The sequence below is a fragment of the Nicotiana sylvestris genome, chromosome 11, assembly GCF_000393655.2.
Source record: "Nicotiana sylvestris chromosome 11, ASM39365v2, whole genome shotgun sequence".
Classification (NCBI taxonomy): Eukaryota; Viridiplantae; Streptophyta; class Magnoliopsida; order Solanales; family Solanaceae; genus Nicotiana; species Nicotiana sylvestris.
In genome coordinates, this window is record NC_091067.1 from 49,037,273 (window position 1) to 49,050,490 (window position 13,218).

The 13,218-nt window shown below is 37.9% G+C and overlaps 1 protein-coding gene across 1 annotated transcript; it reads left to right on the forward strand.

The window, feature by feature from the left end:
• Positions 1-3,793: 3,793 nt before the first annotated feature.
• Positions 3,794-7,919, forward strand: LOC104231327 (protein At-4/1). The gene is made up of 8 exons (XM_009784299.2): positions 3,794-3,965; positions 4,033-4,138; positions 5,839-5,894; positions 6,073-6,150; positions 6,952-7,025; positions 7,113-7,246; positions 7,328-7,423; positions 7,569-7,919. The coding sequence occupies exons 1-8, from the start codon at positions 3,903-3,905 to the stop codon at positions 7,712-7,714; spliced, it is 753 nt and encodes a 250-aa protein (XP_009782601.1). The 5' UTR covers positions 3,794-3,902; the 3' UTR covers positions 7,715-7,919.
• Positions 7,920-13,218: the final 5,299 nt, after the last annotated feature.

Sequence of the window (13,218 nt, forward strand, 5' to 3'; positions counted from 1 at the left end):
TGCGGACCGCATAATGATCGCAGAATTGCAAAGAGAATTTCTGCGAGAACAGTTATACAATGTCACATTGGATCGCACAATCAATATGCAGACCACAGAATGGTTCTGCGGTGAAGAACTGGGAAACTGGAGATTCAATTCTGCGATGGAAATGGTGATTCTGCGGGACGCAAATGTGTTTCTGCGGCTGTTCTGTGGTCGCAAATGTGATCTGCAGGGGTATTTTTTGTCACATCTTGACCCCGACTTTTAGCCCATTATAAATAGAATAACTAGGTTTTTTGCGGGGCATCTTATCTGAAAAAGAGGCATTGAATACATTATTTTGGAAGCTTCTGAAGAAGAGAATCCTGTCATATTTGTAAGCTTTATGACTTTATTTATTACTTTGTTCTTAGATTCTAGTATGAGTAGCTAGCTTTAAATACTAAAGTTGTGGGCCCTAAATGGGTGTATTATTAATGAGTATTTACTATTGAATATATATATAATGGTTGGTTGGTATTTATTCATTTAATGTTGATGGTTGCAAATATTGACTAATGCTATTTCACTCTATCTTTACATGGAAAAGTGGGTTAGGGTTTGGTAGAATTGAATAACAAAAACTCAAGGCCCTAACCCTTGTTTAATAGAATCACTTAGGAATAAGTGAGTTTTATTTGGCATAAATTGGTTGTCTTCAATTGCATCTATTTTATATTTAGGAAAATTATAAAGAGGAAATACTACCTAACTATTGTGAAATATTGGGTAGTTATTTAGGAACCATTTGCATATCAAAGGACCTTCCGATAGAAATATATCATATTAACACTGATAGTATTACATTTCATAAATGGGGATACAACCTTGGTTTTCTTAACCAAATTAATTACACTCTCATAACAAAATAATTTTCTTGTTAATTCACAATTACAATATTTTCTTTTTAAGCTAAAGGAGTAGAATTAACTTATGTCAACTTTCACACTATTCAAGTAATACTTTCATACATATTCTCTGTGGGATTCGACCCCAACCTTGTTGGATTATTATATTTGATACTGGCCGCTTTACACTATTTATTTAAGTTTAATTTGAGCGTATCACTACTCAAGATTAGAGACATAAAAGCATAAATACAAGATAAAATTAAAAATATAATACTAAAATCAAAGAAAGATCATATGAGTCCAATTGTAGCACAAACTTGCTCCAAATAGCTAAATTTAACTAACCCACGTCTACTACAATGAGAAGATACCCAAAAAGAGCTAAAAAATTCTATTTATAAGACTCTCAAAATTTCTACCATAAATGCCCTTCGAAGGACTTTGCGACTGTAAGAAGAGATTTGTGGTTCACACTTTACTTGATTTGAATTTCTATTTGCTTATGATGAGTGGGACTTTTCGGTCGCCCTTCGGGCATTGTACCCACACATCAGGTTTTGCAGCAGCATTATTCCTTTTGCGGTCGCACTTAGAGAGACATCAAAATTGGGTGTCTACTCATTCTTTTTATTTCATTAGTACGAACAGCTTTCCGAATCAAAGTGCGGTCGTGCACTTTCAAGTGTGGGCCGCACTTCTTTTTTTGTGGATCGCACTTTTACTTTTGCGGTCGCACTTCTTCTTTTGAGGATTGCACTTTTCGTTTCCCTTCTCCTTTTCAACTGAATTGCCTAGGATTATTTTCTTTTGAGTCATTCTTCTTTCAGGACCTTAAATCCTTCCTAGCAAGCCTGAGATTTAATAATTATTATTAGAATCGGGCATTAAATAAGTACTTTCGGACTAAAGACTATAGCAAAGATGTACTAATAAGTGGTTAAATTCTTCACTTGTCAAACATAAGCCTAAAGAAAGGATAATGTTCTTATGCTTATTGTTTCACATTTCAGGGAATGATTGATTCCAGACTGATTTAATTCTCGGGTTGATATGATAATGAAATTATCATACCATCCTATGTCATGGTCATTTTTAGTATCCACCAACGCTTGTCTTCCTCGATTAAAATGTAAGAAAATCGCACTCCAGAAAAGCTTCGGAGAGTATAGATAGAGAAGATGTTGAAGGATAAAGTCAACCTTAGCCAAATTCATCAAGAACCGAAGACAGGCCACCAATATCCAAACCCACAACTAACTTGGGCTACATAAATGTTAAAGTGCCGACAAAAATCTATGATCATTGAGTCGATCAGATGGATTAAAACTAAGGATGAAGGGGTTAGTATATATGAAGGAAAAACTAGTTCGGTAACTGGTAATCCGTCCCGTTCCAAATCTACTTGAACATCGTTATGATCACCCCAATGATATTCCTCCCGAACAAGAAGAATATGCTTTGGTTGAATCAGAGAAAAAAGGTTATCTATATGGAAATTCCTATTTTTCGATTGCTATAGCGTTTTTATCCACGATATCCCACCTGCACAGAAATCCAACTTCCTGGGTGGGATATCATGTAACGGTTGGTTCAACTTATGCTTGATCCTTTTGCCTTTAGAATATTTTTGGGGATTTCCACCACTTTTGGTTCTTGAGGAGATTCCTTATACCGGGGATTCAGAAACATGGTTTAATGAAGCTATTATGAGAATTCATAACCTTTGGTAAATTTTTAAGAACAAAGGAAGAACTCAAAGGGAGTTGCGAAGGATGTAAGAAATTAGGTTAAAAAGATTAAAAGTAAAAAAAATAAAAAATATAAAAAAAGAAGAGAAAGCCTTCATATATAGACATGCGACAGGCATTTCGAACCAGACAATATAGAGCATCGTCCCAGAACAAATTGATCTAGGATATAGTTATCATTGTCTTGAAATTACTGCTAATAGTAACACCAATCGAGGCCCGCCATATGACGTGAACCTTAAAGAAAGGCATCGTAAATTACTCCAATTACAACTAATATCACTTCAATTTCGAAATATGGGGATTAGACAAGATTTTTCTCCTACTAATTAAGAATGCCAATAACAATTTTCTTCCCACCAAGGATCTTTAACTCTCAGGAAATTTCCCAAAAAATATATGAAAAGTAAAAAGACTATTTGTATTGATAAAACACGAACATAACACATGTACCATTCAAAAAAAGATATGCCGCCAGAAATGTCCAGTCGGCTTGCACAACAACCAGAATGCAAACGAGAAGTCAGAAAATCGGATATAGGCAAAAGACTCCTCGGAAGGTCAACTCGAGTACTCGGAAAGGAAGTCATGAATAATTGCGAAATTCACAGATAAGAAGCACAACAAGTCAGCAGATGCCAAAATATCCAGAATTCAATATTTACCTTATGGTTACAAAATATAACATTATATTAACCGTTACAAACCATTTAAAAGGCTAAAACAATTGAGAGTAACAACAACATGATTTAAGGAATGGACAACTAAGATTCACCATTATAAAAGCTTACATTTGTAACATTTAAGAGGACAATCTAAAATCTCTACATCACTCTCTGCATAATAAATTTTATCTTTTCATCTTTAGCAGTCTCACAACTTGTCTTTAATCAAGCTCCGAGCACTCCAGTTCCAAGCGACCATGGAATAATATCTTTTCTCTTTTCTAGTGTTACAATTCATTGTCTTAATCATCTTCTATCTTCAACTACTGGTTACTATTTAGATTGAATATGTTACTTTTAGCACTCAATTATAAATTTAATTATTTTATTCTAATAATCCAATTTTGGGTTAAACATCCTTGTCTTTGAGCTCATCACCTACTTCAACAGGTTATTTATGAAATTAAAACTTTAAAATGGGGAATGAGTGTCACGTTATAACTCAGCGCTTCCTCCAACTTTAAATGGGATAGAGGAAGAGGGAGTATTTCCCTAACATTTTCAACCGACATTTCAATTGCCCAAAATCGAAACAGTGAAGAGAACAGCCAGCAATGGCGGCTACAACTGACGAAGCTATGGAGTCATTGCTTTCGAGCTTCGACCAAATATATGACGTAAGTGCGTACACTCCTCTCTCTTATGGTTCTGTTTATACTTCAAACTTTTTAATTTATTTTGCAGGAATTTAAAAACGGCGCTGTGGAGATTCAAACCTTGCAAGCGGACTACATTACGGGAAGTACGAAACGAGAAGCTCTTGAATTCACCGTACAGCGCCTTCAATCTGGTCAATTTCTACCTTTTTTATTTTTCGAGAATTCTTAGTTTGACTCTCCTCAATAATCTTCCATATGGTTTTCAAATTTTAGGATGTCTTTTTTTTCAGGAGTATATTTGGGGTACTTATATGATATATCACAACCGTAGAAACTGACATGTCTAACATATAAGTTGGACGTAAACTGGTCTCAACATCACGACACTATTGCAGAATGTGCTTTTATTTGCTGAAAATTGGCTTAATTTTACCGGAAAAGCATCTAAAGGGTCGACTTCCGAAAATCATTAGTTAATGATGAGCAGATTTAGGATTTGAACTTGAAGGGTTTGAGTTCGGGATTCTACCACATCCGGTTCAAAATCTTTTATTTGTACTTATATAGTGGATAAAAAACATATACAAGGTCGAGCAAAACCTATAAATTCCGGATGAGCCCATAACTTAAACGCTAAATCCGCTCCTGGACTGGAATGTATACACGATTCTAGTGTTGGTTTTGTGGGGAAAAAAAACTTGTCATGGATTTGTAGAGGATAGGGTTAATTTCTGGGGCAGGGTGAGTTAGGGTGGACATAAGTTGATATTTTTCTTCTTTTAAGGTGAGAATTTTACCATGGAAATCAATCACTCCGCCCTTTTTAAGAATTTCTTCCTTGGGATGTGAAAGTGGGAGATTTTTAAGGATTAAACATAATTTCGCTGGATAGACTTTGAAATTCTGTGAATCTGTGTTGAAAATATGCTGCAAAGGTAACAAAGTAAAATTGAAGATCATTGCACCAAATAAAACCTGCACCTCATGCTTGAGAGGTGCCTTGGTTATCAACTGCAGGAGTGAAATAAAGCACTCAATTTCTTAAAAGTTTTAAGTTGTTGACCAAAGAAAAAAAACGTTGTTGTGTCCATGTTTTGATGGAGAAAGTGCGGTTTTAATTAGACACATTGGCGTCGTGTCTTTCATTGTTGAATTTTGGAGCTGGGATTAGTAAATAGAGATGATTGCTGTAATTTTGGGACAACTTTTTATTTGACATGTTTAAGCAATTGTATATGCCTGTTTGATCTTCTTATATCACATTCTTTGAAGGTCTCAATGAAAGAAAAGCATGATCATTATCATGTCTAAGATTTCAAAGAACTAACTGAAAATCAAAGGCACATACATGATAAACATTTGTTGCTTCAGATATTCATTTATGATGAGTGTTGCACCTCATATCCATATGTTCTGTAACACCTGTTTTAGTCAAATCTTGAGAATACGTGAGGATCATTATAGGTTTAAGTAGATAATTATTTTCACTTTTCTTTCAAACCGCAAATTGACTCATGAATTTCATTACAAAAAACAGAAGTCATGTTTTATATATGGATTAGGAGATGAGAGAAAAAATTTCACATTCCTTCATTCAAGGAAGATACCTTTGATAATTATCCTTTGTTTATGATGTACATCATAATATTAGTTGATTTATGTGAATGAACTGCTTTCAAGCTTCCATCGATAAGCATTGGCAGCCCCAATGTTAAGAAAAATTTCTTCAAGAAAATGTTAATAATAGTCACGGTTAGAGGGATACTCCAATGTCTACAGGCTTGTGCGAACCTGATAGATATTAGCCTAAACTTTGACTTAAAGTTGTTAAGTTTTTCCTGTGTAGGACTTTGTCCTCTTCATGTCAAATAAACCATGCTTATTCATGCAGAAAATGATCGGTTGAGAAAGCTTTACGCTGAATCACTCAACACATTGGCATATAAGGTGCACTTTCACCAAACAAACACCATTTTTCCTGTTGTTTATCTGGATTAATGCATTTTTATGAGGTAGTTGAAAACAAGCGAAGTATTTCAGAGCTTTCTTAGTGGTTGCCACTGAATCATGTATGTTTTATTGCCGAAGTTCTTTGATTGTCTTGAATTGTTCTAATAAGTGACAGATTGAAAGCCATTCAAGTTGCCAGAGCTTGAAGGAGGATCTGAAGAGTGTACATCATGAGTTTTTACAGAAAGAAAATGTGAGTTCAGGCCAATTTTTAGGACACAAGAAGAGTATATCTTAATGAAATGCACAAACCTATCTTTTATGGGGCCTTCTTGCACATAAATTGTCTTCAATTCAAAGCTATCTGGGCAGATTGAAGGTAAACAAGGAAAAAATAGTGAAAAAAGAAAATAAGGAAAGTTGTTGCTCACACATTTGTTGGTGTCTGGGTAAGTCAAACTTAGTACTCCCTTCATTTAATTTGATATGACAGTGTTTGATTTGATATGAAGTTTAAGTTATTAATTTGATTAACATAATCGTTAAACTTCTTGAAAGTTGTGAATATTGTATAGAATAATGTCAAACATTTTGGATGTCTCAAAATGGAAAGAGTGTTCAGGATGGAGAGAGTACTATTTATTTTGTCTTATTTACTTATACAACTAAATGAACAAACACCTCCACAAATTCGAGTGGAAACAAAAACACTAGATAATATATTCCTATCTTACTATGCTTTGGTAGATAGAGTTCCGGTACCTGGGCTGGTGGGACATAGCATGTACCCCTGTAGAATTAGTCGAGGTGTGTACAAGCTGACCCGAACACCACTAACACCACTCTATAAAAGAAATGGAAGAACAAACATCTCCACTGGAGCATTGGAAGGGGAAAATGGTGAAATACATAGAAGCTTTAATAAAATCTAGGCATTTGTTGATTTTACATACCTCATATCTGAAAGGTCAAAATCCCATGTTTTCCCATGATAATCGAATTTTATCAGACTTTACAGTTGTACACAGCAATGATTATTGAAACATGTAAATAGGAATACAGAAGAACTATTGAATCTCTTAAAAGGGATCATGCAGAGAGAATTCAAGAGTTGGAATCTCAAATCAGGTAACTTTGGTATTATGAGATATGTATATAGGAAAAATATATTGCTTATTCAGCAGAATCTATGTTGTCTTTTATGATGTAAATCAGACGATACCAAACTGAGGATGCTGTTAACGAAGCGACCATAAACCAGCTTCGCCATGATTTAGTTGTGCATAGGAGCCAAATAGAAGCTCTTAGAAGAAACTTGGATCAAGTGTCTGCTGAAGTAGACTCCAGATGTAAAGTTCCACGAACTGGTATATGCTTGTTGGTTGCATACTATTTTCTTCCACTGCTAAATGTTAGCTGTTATTTCATAGATCATTATGAGATTCAAGGTTTGAAGGACTCTCTCCTGGTTGAGCAAGAAGAGAAGAATGAGTTGAACAAGAGGCTCCAAGATATGGAAAAAGAATGTGAGTATTGTAACTTCTGATACATAGATGGTTTTTCTCATTATCTTTTTCTAGTCACTAAACTTCACACTATATGAAAGTAAAAGGACAAGTTACTCTATAGTTGACAACAGCTAGAAATTAAGTGTTCCTTTCGTGTACGCAGTGTTTATCAGCAGAACAAAACTGGTAGAGTACCAACAAGATTTGACTTCAAGTCAACATATGCATACACTAAAGCAAAAGATAATGAAATTGAGGAAGGAGAATGAGGTTCTCAAAAGGCAGATACATGAAAGAAAGGAGTTCTAGTTGAAGTATTCCCATTTGTCAGTTTTTGTTTTTGGTTTGGTAGCAAGTCTCAGATATCATGCATATTGACTGAACTGAGAACATTTAGTCACCAAACTTATATCTTGTAAACCCTTGTAATTCCGAAAGTCTTGAACATCGTACATCAATGTTCCTGTTAGATATTAAAGTTCTTTTAATTTTAAGAAAGAAAAGATGCTATAGATGTCATGTTAGTCACTACTAAATGCTTAATTGTCGTGAGACTCGTGAAATGACTTACCACAAAATCTTACAGTTTCTTACTAATGCTTTTTTGGAGAACAAAAGAATGATTTTCCCCAATAAAGGGCCAGCGAACATTTGTGGTCTTTTCCTCCGGAACATACAGTTGCTTTGCTGTTTCATTTCCACATTTCAAGCATTGTTTCCCATAACAGGTTATTTTTCATTGTACTGTTGAATTCGAATTTTATTTGAATGCTTAATGAGTATAGGTTTCCATTATGGAAAGACGACATTAGCGTTATATGGGTAGTCGGAATTGCCCCTTTTGTATAGCAAAATACGAGTTAATATTTCTCGACCCATCTCCTTCCATTACCTGGAACACAATGATATTATTTGACGTTTTTTGGTTACGCTGGACAGTTCATAAGCTTGGCTTCTTTTTGGGTTTTTATGGTCTGTTACAAATCTCCTTTCTTGACTGCCTGGGTAGTGCCGATCAACTGTGAGTCAGATCATCTTCTTTCTCAAGTCTACTAAAGACTCACTTTCATGAGTTTGTTAGACTATCTTCAGGAACTAGATTTATTACTTTTCCTCCTTCTGACTGAGAACATTAGAAGGATAGATTAATAGTACCTTTATTTTGCCATTAGAGTAGCATATCTCGCTTTTCAATGATTAAATTGGTTGGCAGTCCAACTATGAAAAGTTGAAGGACTTGTAATTGAAAACTGTAGCTTTGGACGGTTTGAACATGTTTAAATGCTTAGGACTCTGAGGACGACATTGAACATTGTAAAATGGTTTACGCACATGTGGATCTTACGAACTTAGTGGATTTAAGTTAAACACGCGCGCGTATATATATAGAGAGACAGACACACAAATACTATATAAAAATAAGATGTGCTTTCTTCAAAATAAAAACATAATGCCATGATCTAAAAGCCCACCAACGGTCATGATGACACCTAATCCCGCCATGACTAGGTAAGCCAACACCCAACATAGAGCAACCAAACTTAATCAAGATATAATATGACTGAAATATCATAAATAATGGAATAAGTCTTTCAACAGTAGAAAGTATAAAGATACTGCAATAGCAACCCACCAAAATCATGTAATACAGAGTCATGAGCTCTAAAATAAAATACAACGGAATTTCTCAATACTACAAATACTGTCTGAAATATAAATGTAACTACCCGATCGGTTGTTTTGAGCATTTGCATTCAGCTCGGTGGTTTGAGATCATGAGTAGCTTCATATGGTGTATTATGACATGTGTGTATCATTGATTGATTTTCGAGTGGTTCGGGATTGATTTGGAAGAATGATTCTCAATTAGGAAGCTTTAAGTTAGAAGAGTTTGACCAAGTTTTACTCTTGTGTATTTGACTTCGGATCGAAGTTTTTATGGTTTCTTTAGGTCCGGATGGTGATTTTGGACTTGGGCGTATGTCCAGATTTGCATTTGGATATTTCTAAAAGGTTTTAGCATAATTTGGCGAAAGTTGACGATTTAAAGGTTTGGAAAGTTCATAGGTTTAACCGGAAGTTGACTTCAATGTTATCAGGTTTGGATTGTTGTTCCAGGAGTTGGAATAGGTTTGTTATGTCATTGGAACTTGTGTGCAAAATTTGGGGTGATTCCGAGTGGTTTAGACATGTTCAGCGTAAGTTTAGAATTTGAAATTTTGAAGTAGTTTGTTAAGATTGAATTGAGGTGTGACTCGTGATTTTGATGTTATTTTGTAGAATTTGAGGATTCGAGTAGGTGCGTGTTATATTTTGGGACTTGTTGGTGTGTTCGGACGGGGTCCCGAGGGGCTGGGCTGTGTTTCAGATTGATTTCGGACCAATTTGGGTAATGTTGGATATTGCTGGTTGGCAAGGATCTGGCAAGGTCGCACCTGCGGAACATTGGGTGTAGGTGCGGAACCGTAGATACGGCCTGGGAGGTGCAGAAGCGCATTTTTTAGCGAGGGCAGGCATGTCCGCAAGGGCGAGTTTCTAGTGAAGGTGCGGGGGCGCAGATGCGCACATACGGACTTCCGGGGTCATTCTTCGAAGTATCTCGTCGGGAGGGGGGGAATCGGTTCCCCGGTTTTCACCGCATACATATAGTCCCCGTGTTTCTTAGAGGGAAGTGATAAGAAACGATATGGGCATATTATTTCTTGATCCTTGGTGGTGGTATCATACTGATGGTGCAGCCTTCCTGTGATAGGTATCGGAATATTTTGCCTTTACGTTTCTCCGGGGCCACCCGAAAGGTTACGACCTTTGGAGTTATTGCTATCGTTTCAGTTCCTACGAATGCATTGATTGCGCCTGTCGTTACGTTTTTCGAGGGCGGTAATGGCGCCGTCGGTTGCTTTGTTCTCCCTATAAATGGGGCTATTGGTGGTTTCCTTTCTTACTCCCACTTTCATTGATACCTATCTCTTATTCCTGCTCTGCTGCTTTGAAGTTCCACCCTATTGTCATGTTCGAGACCCTAGGCTTCATGATTTTACGCCATATATGCTCTGACACCTTCTATGGTCTCTTTTTGATTAAGCGAATCACACCGCCGTGATGCTGCTGCTGTTGTTGTTGCTGTTATTGTTGTTGCTATCGGCTTGGGGCGATGAGGCAGAAGGCCGACTCCTTCCGACCCTGGGGGGTCTTTTCTTTTGGACTATGCACCGCTGCTCAAGAGGGGGCTCGGATTATACACCGCTGCTCACCCTTCTCTTTTGGCTCGGCGCGTTGCACCCCTTTTGGATTCCTGGGGGGTGCAGTGGTGGTTCCTGCCGGCAGTTGCCTCCCGAGCCGGGATGACATTTCAAGAAGTGGTCTGGCGGGTTTGATATCGGCGGGTCTCTCTGCAGCCTGATTTTTCACCCAGCCACTTCTTGTTTTTATTCCCCCACCTCTCTCCCTTTTGAAGATGCCATTCTAAGGAATCGAGGGGGGTTCCTGATCACGCCTAACTATGCCTTATAAAAAGGACACGCGGACGTTGCAAATATAATCTGAGTATTTAGCCCAGAGTCGAACCCACAAGGAATTAACCTATCAATTACTTCTCGTTAGACTTACTAAATTCCACGGAATCAACTTCTCAAACGTTGTAAATAACAATTGAGGGTATTTCTACTAACTACGAATGAATGTAAATAAGCAACTGAAAATTAACTATAATTGAGTTGTAAACAATTAAGAAAAGGTTCTAAGGCTATGATTTCCCCTATTGATGGACTCCCTTCCGGTTATGCTTCACATAGAATCACCAAATCATCTCTATCAATCATGAGCACTCTTATTACCGTAAATCTCTCCCGAGTAATCACGATAATCTACTAGACGCACTCTCCCGAGTTACGCTAGATGGCTTTGTTTATTACCACTCACTTTAGAATGTACCCAAGGCTTCGTTATCCCTAATCCCGCCTTTAAACCCGCGATTATTGATCCCTTATATATTTTGGGAGTGGTGTTGTTCAACAATTACCTAAATATGCACTCTCTCCCGAGTTATGCATACTAAATAGGCACAGCTAATTGAGGATCCTGTCAATTAACTACAACAAGCACGTAGTTGAACAAATAGAGATTAAAATGGCAAACTATATTAACATAATCAAGAAGTTCATCCTTCAATAGGTTCCATCAAACCTTAGACTAAATATTTAGCTACTCATACTAGTGTTCATCACAACAATAATCAAATTCATCACAAATCATAAAAACAAAAGGAAGAAAGGAAGAACTTGATGTTGAATCCTCCTCCTTGCCTCTTGCCTCTCCTTTTCTTGCACTAAGCTATGAAAAGCTGCATAATCCCCCCTTGGGAGAGCTTGACCTTCTATAGGTTAAGTGAATTTCCCCCCAGACTTCCAAGTTTACCCCTAAAAATTAATATTCCGGAACTGGGCTAGCGCGGCCGCGCTAATGCCCTACCATTATGCCTCGACCATCTGGGCTAGCGCGGTCGCGCTAGTGGACGCGCTAATGGTCACGCTAGTCCAGGCCTTCATTTTAACTATTCTTTTTCTCGTCTTCTCGCGCACTCAGCTCCTAGGGGGTTTTTTTCTTGCTTCAATGTAGCTCCAATCACAGCTTTAAGGCCTCATACAAGCTCCTCACTCCTGCAAAGTGTGAAATTCACAATTAGAGCCCATTTTTCATCATTTAACTATGTTATAACATTGAAACATAATCATGTTGGGGAATAAACAATCGTCAAATTACATAAATCTAGCCTATTATCAGTTCCCGAGGGCCTTGGACATGGAAGATATTGTCTTTGAGGTCATGCGCCTGAGGGGATAACGACAGAGATGTCGCAGAAAAGTAGGCTCCCCTTAGGTTTTCGCTGTATGCACATCTTTGAATTTCTCTTCCGTGTAATGACCCCATCGCGGGTCTTTGTAATCGTGTATAAGGACCCCTCGAGGGCCGTTGTTTATGTATTTCCTGTGAATATGAATAAACTCCTTCAAACTTCTGTTTTCCTTACTTTGCTTTTGCTTTCGAATATTCTCATGCCCTTTGAGGCTCTTTGAATGCTTCCCTATACTCGCGGACTATCAATATCTGACTCGGGTGCGAGTATTTGCTCCGATAGGTCTGGGCTATCCCCCCCCCCAAGTTACTTGGAGATCATGCATTGAATTCTGGGACCTCTGGGAATGTTATTTTGGACGAAAGTTGCTTTCGAATATCCAGGCTCTCTATTGGCCTTCGATGTAGATATCTCATATCCATAATGTATAGGATTGGCCTTTGCTTGTGCCTGGTCGCTCCCTCGAATCTTTGTGGAGCTTTCTGATTGCTGAGACGGCCCTACTTATGGTTTCTCGTGTCCCGACCAAAAATAAGAACAGTAACATCAGGCTGTCGGGTCATTATCGTAGACGCAAGGGCGATATCTTCGGACTTTGTGATGGCCCTCGAGAAGGGACCCGACCAAGGGCTGGTGGGTTTAGGGATACTGGTGGCTTCCCGAACGTAGCCTCAAGGTAGAGATCTCCTCGCGATAGGATTACCTCGACCGATGTCCGAGGGTTATTTTGTACGAGCGTTTGTCAGGAAGCAACTGTATCTACTGGCTGTCTTTCTTTGACGGAGGCCTTTGTGCGCCGACTTTGTGTTGGTGAAGGCGTCGTTGGCCTTTAGGAGCCTTTCTTTACTGTGATGAGGACTTTCGAGGCCGGCAATTACACCGACGTGGGGTACGGTGCTGATGGCCGGTGTCCTTGATTGCTTTTGCACCCTTGGGGGTCATCGGGATTTGCCTTTAA

What these genes read in the sequence shown, in the direction of transcription:
- LOC104231327 (XM_009784299.2), top strand. Translation starts at nt 3,903, where the DNA reads ATGGCGGCTACAACTGACGAAGCTATGGAGTCATTGCTTTCGAGCTTC. An exon ending in GCTTCGACCAAATATATGAC is followed by an intron (nt 3,966 to 4,032) that starts GTAAGTGCGTAC and finishes TTTATTTTGCAG; the next exon opens with GAATTTAAAAACGGCGCTGT. An exon ending in CGTACAGCGCCTTCAATCTG is followed by an intron (nt 4,139 to 5,838) that starts GTCAATTTCTAC and finishes TTATTCATGCAG; the next exon opens with AAAATGATCGGTTGAGAAAG.